Source organism: Choloepus didactylus, chromosome 8 (genome assembly GCF_015220235.1).
Source record: "Choloepus didactylus isolate mChoDid1 chromosome 8, mChoDid1.pri, whole genome shotgun sequence".
NCBI lineage: Eukaryota > Metazoa > Chordata > Mammalia > Pilosa > Megalonychidae > Choloepus > Choloepus didactylus.
Window position 1 is genome coordinate 38782306 of NC_051314.1, and position 9137 is coordinate 38791442.

At 35.8% G+C, this 9137-nt stretch overlaps 1 protein-coding gene across 1 annotated transcript; it reads left to right on the plus strand.

The window, feature by feature from the left end:
* The first annotated feature begins 807 nt into the window (after nucleotides 1–807).
* Nucleotides 808–8065, plus strand: LUM (lumican). The gene is made up of 3 exons (XM_037846278.1): nucleotides 808–1146; nucleotides 3446–4331; nucleotides 7252–8065. Exons 2-3 carry the CDS (start codon nucleotides 3467–3469, stop codon nucleotides 7410–7412), a joined length of 1026 nt encoding a protein of 341 aa, XP_037702206.1. The 5' UTR covers nucleotides 808–1146; nucleotides 3446–3466; the 3' UTR covers nucleotides 7413–8065.
* The last annotated feature ends 1072 nt before the right edge of the window (nucleotides 8066–9137 follow it).

The window sequence follows — 9137 nt, forward strand, 5'->3', positions numbered from 1 at the left end:
GATCTTTTTTAAAAATATGGGAACATAGATATATTGAAGGGAAAAAATCCTATAAATGCAGCTGATGCAATCACAAAGTGAAATAGACAAGACTTGAGTAGACCTCTCATTTACCAAAAGCATGCAACAGGAACTGACAATAAAGGCATAACAAAAAAGGATTTGAGGAGATTATAACTTTTAGCTTTGAAAAAATATTGCTAGCATGCAATGACAGAATGAAAGATCATTGCCTTGCAATATTTTTAGTATACATATATTTTTTTCTCTGTTCTCTTATGCTTTTGGCATTAAGCTATAGAATACTATCCCCAAGTAATCCAGAAAATAAGAAACAGGCATGACATTGCTGATTAATTCCAGACCTGAATAGCCTTAAAAGAGAGGAAAGAGGAGAGAGAGAGAGAGAGAGAGAGAGAGAGAGAGAGGGAGGGAGAGAGAGAGAGATTGAGTTCCTCAGCATAAGAAATAAATGGGAAATGTCAGTATTTATCATTTATAGCAAAGTGTATATGAAGCATTTTGTATATTTTAGAAACTAATGTTGATTACTCCATGCCCAAATATAAAGTTTGTCCAAGTAAATCCATATAGACTCCAAGAGTGATGAGCACAAAAGAATTAAATTCCTTTGATTCTTCTCATTTGCATTTTTCTGAAATTAATTGTTCTGTTTATGATTTATGAGACCTCTAGACGAACATGATGGTTGGCTAAAAGCAGCATGTTTCATTGTTGCCACAGCCACAGAAGTAGAGTTCTCTGTAGGAGAAACATTCTATCAGTTGCCTCGTTTGCAGCAGGACTCAATTCTTGGTTAAACACTATGGTATTTGGGCTAGTTAAGAATGTATCTCTCTTCTATTCCATAGGGAATGAGCTGGGCTGTCTTGGCTCACCACGTCCACCTGCACTTCGTTAGAGAGCCGGGCTTTCATATGCCACACCACAAAATCCCCACAATGACATAACTCCATTCAGAGACTGGCGTGACTGGGCTGGCTTTTTTTCTCCCCCTTAGCTCTTGTATCGCTAAGAATCTGGCAGCCAGTTCTGTCCTGAGAGAGTTTACAGCATATATTGGTGGATTCTTGTCCTTAGTGCATCTGCTTTAAGAATTAACAAAAGCAGTGGCAAGACAGTAAGGTAAGTGCCGTTTCAACTATAGCACTGGGGTTGTTGAGTGTTTCGGACAGTGTTTGCTGTAACAGGACTAGAAGCAATTCCAGAGCAACTTTGCCAATTGCTATTCAACAGCAAATCCACAGTTCTAGGCATTTACTTTCACATTTTGCTTAATATGCTTTCCATATTTTATGGAATTGAGATAAATTGTATACAATGTATGCTTTATTCCTTGGCAAGGGAGGTCGTAAAATGTTTCAACAAGGGAATTAGCAAATATTTAAATTAGACACTGAAAAAAGTATGGAAATTAAAATGCTGTTTATGTTGATCAGCTGTATATGTTAGTATTGTCAGATAACTTTGCGATAAAGAAAGGAACTTTTACTTAGTCTTCAAAATCTTTTGCAATAAATATATTGTCAGGATTTGCAATGAACTTTTTTTGTGTTTATAAAACGTGAGCTGAGGGACTTAGACACTCATACAGATTATTTCTTTTTGTCTAACATTTCAAAGATTTGTTTTGGGGATGTGTGTCTTAAGGAAAACATTTTAATGAAATTCTGAAAGACATGATCTACTTTAAAAAAAAAAGCATTTCCTCTGTAGTCTTAGGTATTTGGGGAAAAAAAAAAACTGAGGGAAAATGCAGTGTGCTTTTGCTTCATAGTGGAGCCATTGTATGGTTACAAATTTTCTTTCAATTCAGAGCCCTCGTTTTTTTATCCTGTTTTCCATTACTATTCTCTACTCACATTATAGCTACCATAACCATTTTGGTGTATACTCAATTTAAAATAAGGTAGAAACTTATTTGTGATGTAAGAAACAGCTTTACAGAGTTAACATCTGGTAACTTATAAAGAATCCAGGAAGAGTTCATTATGTTCTTTTTAGTGCTATGCAACTGTTAACATGGTCAAGTCCTGTGATCTAAGTAAATGACCTCCATAATTTACTAAGAATCTGGCTATGAATGGTGTATTGTGTCAGCAAAGTGTTTGTGACAACTTTTCTAAGTATTTCATCTGATAAAATAAAGTGCCTTATAATTTCAAGTGGAAACCCAGAAAAGATGTTAAAAGCTCCTGACACCAAAAATCCTACTTCACTAAAAAATTCGGATTGTATTCCTCAAAAGAAGGTACAATATTCTATGGTGTCTATTGGAAATTTGGAAACTTCTTCACATTAAAAATCTCCCTCCCAGAGTAAGCAACTTTTCCTCAGCCATGACTCTTCACTCTACAAAAGTCCAACTCTTATATCCTCGTTTCCCTTTACCTAAGTTGCTGAGCTTGTACTTCCCAAGCAATTGGAATGCATTTTGTTGCACCTCACCTTAGAAACACATTCAATAAGAAAACCATAACAAGCAATTTTAAATTTATAGTCTCAATTATATCTCTTCCTGCGTGGTTCCTAATGCCAGCTTTAAATGCAAATTTTGCTCAATTTCCACCTCCTTCCCATTGTCATTCTGTAAAGTCATTAAAATCCAAATAATCCAAATTTTGTCAGGAAGAAGACAGAGAACTTTTGAGTTACTGAGAGAGAGGTGACCTCTGATTTAAAAATGACCAGTTGAATTTCTTACTGGATTTAAAAATTCTTAGAATGTTTGATCTTTCTCTCATTAATAATTTAACTTTACTAAATATTAGTTCGAGAACACAGTTTTGGAATGTACCTAAAGGCATGGAATGTGAAACAAAACTTGGAATAAGGTGCACACACACATATATACCAAGAATTCTGTTCTCCTTCCTCAGAACCAACAACAACCATAATCAGACAGTTAAAAGAATGCATCTCCCCTCTCCCAGATAAGAATAGCTTTCCTCCAGGCAAAACCACAGATTGCCCATGTTCTGGGGAAGGACCTTGAAGAGACATTTTAATGATGCTGAATAGTAGGGTAGAATACACAGTTTGCAATTGTACTTCTCATTTTCATTTATTCTGGTTTTGAGGGATGTTCTGAAGCAGTGTTCTAACATGGTGGTCAATGAACACCTCCCAAAAACCTCTTGCAGTAAGGCATTTAATTAAGGAAGGGGCTAGAGAGTTGACTCAAACAATTTGGTCTGGCAAGTCCCTAAAGATGGTGCATGTGTATACAATCTACCCTGAAACCTGTTTTCTACCCCACAAGTTGTAAACATACACCCTCATGCACAGACTTAAATGAAAATTAAAAAGACACAGTTGAATGCACTAAAAAGCATTATAAAATAATAAAACATTGCAGCATATCAAATTTCTCTTTCCTGAAAGCATATTATTTTATAATAATGTATGTTTCCATCTTATGTAGGATTCAACTAATTTGCTGACAATGGATCTAAGTACATTTACTCTCCTCCTGGCAGTAATCAGTGGTGCCAGTGGCTATTACTATGAGGATTATGATTCTCCCCTATCAATTTATGGGCTATCGTCACCAAACTGTGCACCAGAATGTAACTGCCCTGAAAGCTATCCAACTGCCATGTACTGCGACGGGCTGAAACTGAAAAGTGTGCCAATGGTGCCTCCTGGAATCAAGTATCTTTACCTTAGGAATAATCAGATTGACCATATTGATGACAAGGCCTTTGAAAATGTAACTGATCTTCAGTGGCTCATTCTAGATCATAACCTTCTAGAAAACTCCAAGATAAAAGGAAGAGTTTTCTCTAAACTGAAACAGCTAAAGAAGCTGCACATAAATTACAACAACCTGACAGAGTCTGTGGGTCCACTTCCCAAATCTCTGCAAGATCTGCAGCTCACTCATAACAAGATCACAAAGCTGGGCTCCTTTGATGGGCTGGTCAACCTGACCATTGTCAATCTTCAGTACAATCAACTGAAAGAGGATGCCGTTTCAGCTGCATTTAGAGGCCTTAAATCACTTGAGTATCTGGACTTGAGCTTCAATCAGATGACCAAACTGCCTTCTGGTCTCCCAGTTTCTCTTCTGACTCTCTACTTAGACAACAATAAGATCAGCAACATCCCTGACGAGTATTTTAAGCGTTTTAGTGGACTGCAGTATCTGCGTTTATCTCATAATGAGCTGGCCGATGGTGGAATACCCGGAAATTCTTTTAATGTGTCATCCCTTATTGAGCTGGATCTCTCCTACAATAAGCTTAAAAGCATACCAACTGTCAATGAAAACCTTGAAAACTATTACCTGGAGGTCAACGACCTTGAAAGTAAGTTGAAAGCTGTGCTTGTGCTTAATTGATACATCCTCAAGTCTTTAAATGCCTAATCTGCACAACACAAATATTGTATCTGGCTCCGTTTTTTTAAATGCATTAAAATTGCCAGCAAAATATCCCTCTAAGTCAAACAAAAAATTATCCTGGCTAGGTAATATATCCCATGTCTAGCCTTTCTTTGGAGCGTTCAGATAAGAAACAGTTAACATTGATCCTGCTGTGTTTTCTCTTGATATTTATCTGCTATTATTTGCCTGTTTAATGACTTAGTTTGTGTCCTACATTTATTTCTTGGCAAGATCTTGCTGAGGGATGAGCAAAGAAATCCAGAAGTAGCACAGCAGGCAGTGGCTTTGAAACCTCCTTCCTGTTTACCTTCAGAACAAGCCCTATTCTTATGGTCTTCCTTCTCATCGTTACTTAGGAACCAATATATTAGTCTGCTATCATGACCATCATCTACTTTTATTTTCCTTGTTATGTCTTGGGGGACCTCCACAGTTCTGATGAGGACTGTGATGTAGATTAAGGAGGCTAAGAAACCTCTCTCTCTCTCTCTCTCTGTGTGTGTGTCTGTGTGTGTCTGTCTCTATCCTTTAAAGTCCTTTTTCTCACACACCACTGTTTCCATCATTTTATTTTTCCATAGTTTCTCCTTCCTTTCTCTTGCTACAGCAGTTTATTTTTCATTCATCTTCTGGATGGGTATTTGATCAGATCCATGTGGACCATGTATGCATTCTTCTGGGACATTTTTCAATTTAAGCAATACAGATTGATGTGGGAAATTGAAATTCCCCATTTCCCCCCTTTCTCTAACATAACATGGCAGAAGAGAAAAGCCATGATTCATGGATAAACATTTTGCAGTGAAAAATCATTTGGAAAACACTGTTTCACACACAAAGCAATTTTATCTGCAAAATATATCTATTGAAATCGAACATCTTTATCTCATGAAAAGTGGTTCCCTTGTCACACTGGATAAGGATATTAACATTGTTATCAGAGAAATTACAGAGTAATTTATGAATATGGCACACTGTGATACTGCAACAGTTTTGCGTAACTCCCGGTAGGATTGGGGTGTTCTCCTGAAGGAGATTAAGATTGCCAACTCTGAAACACCACATGCTCTTTGTTGTATCTGGATCTCTGCCAAGGTAAGTGTTGGTGCTATTTGACTGTTACACAATACATGGTCAAGCTTATCATAGCTGAACAACTGAAACAGTCATTTACAGTGGAAAACTCATGTGGCAAAATATGAACCCACATTTTAAATATTGATGGTTAGGAGGAAGGTTACTTTGACAGACCAAAATGCTAAAGGGATTTAAGATGTTTGAAAGCTGAGGAAATCCACCAAATTTGGTGGGTGGGTGTTAGGCACAGGAACAAGGCTACTTCTTTCCTGAGACAGGAAAGGAGAAAGATAAAGATGCAGGCATATTTGGAGGTATAAAGACCTTGTTGTTTCAGCAAAGGATGGAATGGCCAGTATAGGAGAAAGGGAGGGTGGTCTAAGGTAGAATGCCAGCTGCCACCAGGTGCCAGGCTGAGATTGCAATCACAGTGCCCAGCTCATAGTGGCCACTTTATAATGAGAAGTTGCCTTTCTTCCTTCCTTCTCCTTGACATTTGGTTAGGCATTCCTGTTGTCTTTGTGTATATCTCCTCAATTTAGACCATTTTGCCAGATAATAATCATGCACAGCAATTGCCCACATTCTCTTGAGATAAAAGCACCTCCTAATATTTCTCTAATATTTGGAAATATATAGCCATAAACTATTTCTCATAATTCAAATTTGCAGTTCTAAGTAATGGCATAATCATAGCTCTTCCAAGTACAAAATTTTGGAGGACAAACTGAAATGGACAGCACTAATTATGAAGCACCTACTAAGTGCTAGACACTGTGTAAATTGCTTTACATACCTTAACTCATTTAATCTCTGTGTAACACAAGGAGGTAGATATGTTATATCTAACAGGAAGATAAGATAAATGTTCCATGCCACCCAACTAGTAAGTGGCAGAGGTAAAATTTCATATATGCCCAGCCCATGTTCCGTCCATTGCACCATATTGTCTCAGAGGTAGGGACCATGAGAAAGGTCACTGGAATTAAAGCAATGAGTCAAGATAGCATCTTAGAGGAAAAGAGTATAGTACATTTGGCTTTCAATGAGAACTTTGTTAACTAGAGTCTGAGACTGAAAGAAAATAACAAGATAAAGGATCAGATAAGGTTATCTGAAATAGACTTGGGCAAATACAGGCAGTTTCTATGTGCATACATAGACCATGCAGTTCTGTAACAATCTTAGTTTCCACTGAAAACTAAATCAGTTTTGTCATTTGTGGCAGCATTTTGACAACAGAGGAAAAGAAGAACATGGGCTCAGCTGGTCATCATTCCATGATTTGGTTTTTGCCTTGGAGTTTTGAATCTTTTTCATGGTGTGTTGTTGCTGGCAGACTCTTCAGACACCATCTAGTTAACTTTTCTTATTTTAAGATGGAAAAACTGAGGATACTCATATTGCTCTGGTTGTCCATATGACAGCACCATCTTACTTTTCTTCAGGCTAGAATATATCTTTCAAAACTGTTTTTAGATAATATGACACACATACTGAATACCTTTCTAAAATCATCTTCTGATAATACAATAAGTTAGTTCTGTTTCTTTGAAAAATTCCATTAAATATCCTGATCTGCCATAGTTGTTCTTTATTAAAAATTGTTATTTAGTAAATTCAAAAACACATAGTATAAGTGACTTTTCAGAAGGGAAAATCCTATTAAATAATATTATAGATTTGAGACTTTTTTTGTTTTAATGGTTATTTAAAGCCAGTGTATTAAAATAGATGGTGAAAGTTTTCCATTCTTTATTTTCCAGAATTTGATGTGAAGAGCTTCTGTAAGATTCTAGGACCATTAACCTACTCCAAGATCAAGCATTTGCGTTTAGATGGCAATCGTCTCACTCAAACTAATCTGCCGCCTGATATGTATGAATGTCTACGCGTAGCAAATGAAATCATTGTGAATGTGAATTGATATCTGCTAATTTCAGTTATAATGAGGTGTATCCTGGAGCAATACTGTATGGTTATGATTTTTGCATCACTTTTCTTCATATCCATTTTTTTGTTGCTGTTTATTACTTCCAGAAATTCTGAGGGAAAATGTTTTGTAAACATTTTGCCACTTTTTTAAAAGGAAAGATGAAAGGCAGGCCTATTTCATCACAAGTCCACACAACACACACATAGATACCAAACATAATGCTTTATTTGTGAATTTCATGTTTTCTACATCCCTCCTGTCAAATGATGTACATAGCCTTTTATTGGTTGCATGGAGGTCAGTCAAGTTTTATAATCCCTAAATCTTAACTTAATGTACCAAAAAAAGCAGGGACTACATGTGGTTGTTTTTTGTCTTTAATGAAATCGTCTCAATGTATTCAAATTTTTTTAGTTGAAAATAGATGGTATTTGTGAGACCAATAATTTTGCAAAATAATAGACAAAATTTACAAAGCCGGATGCATTTAAAGAATTACTTTAGTGTCAAAATTCAAATGCTTAACAAGTGAAACTTTCCTTTTTAGAATTATTCTTCACTCTAAGTCATGTTTATGTTTCTTTTTGATTATTTGCATGTTACATTTAACAGGCTAATAGCAAAATAAAACATAGCAAATGTCATCACTGTGTTTGCCTTCTTGTAAAATGCATTTCTCTTATAAGTAAAGCATATTAAAGAATAGATTAGAATTCAACAGATATGCCTAGCATACAATGTCTGACTGATGTTGACATAGGATTTTCCATTAGATAAACTGTTTGCTTCTGCCATCCACTTGCAAGGAGTTTATAAACATATCTTACAATATGTATATATATCTCACAACTTGCTTAGATATTTGTCATGATTTCCATTCCTGACTCATATTCCAGTACTCATATGTTAAGTAAGAAATGTCTATAAGAGCTCAACAACTACTTTTTGTTCCTTAAGCAAAAATGGTAGAGAACTCCCAGGCTTGACAATTTTGAACGACTGTAAAATTTTCCAAAATGAGACTTTACAAACCAATATATCTTGAAGCCAACACATTTGGAACAGAGTTTGAGCTTTTAACTCACTAATAACAGCTTACACTTTTCAATATCGTGGGTATCCATGATTCACCACAACAGCAGTACAACAGTAATTTATGAAGATAACCTTTATTTTACCTAGTTCACAAGAAAATGTAGATTTGGAGTCAAATGCGTAATAAAAAAAATCCTCATCTTATATGAATATATACGTAGGACACAAGATATTTTAACAGAATTTTTTAGTGAATTATATATTTTGGTAAAATGGCCTACCACCAAAGGACCATCATCAGTTCAGACGTGTTGTCTGGCAGATGTGTAAGAAATATGTTACATTGGGTATACTGGGTATTTTTTTATTCTCATGTTTTTTCTACATAAAGGAAAGTTCTTTGAGCTGTGATAACACTCTCAGGTCACTTCTTGGTATGCACTTAAAGCTTATTTTTTCTTAATTGAACTGTAATATCAAAGAAATGAAAATAATTTTCCCTTCCCCAATATAGAAGCACACTTTGAAACCTACTCTCAAGTTAAGGAGTAGAAGGTGTGCCCTAATATCTCTTAGAAAGAATGTGATGGACTTAGACGAGCTTTGTCTCTACACTGCTTCTGTAAAATATCTCCTTTTTTCTGGGTTTCTTTGATTTATCTCTATCCAAAGTTCTATGTC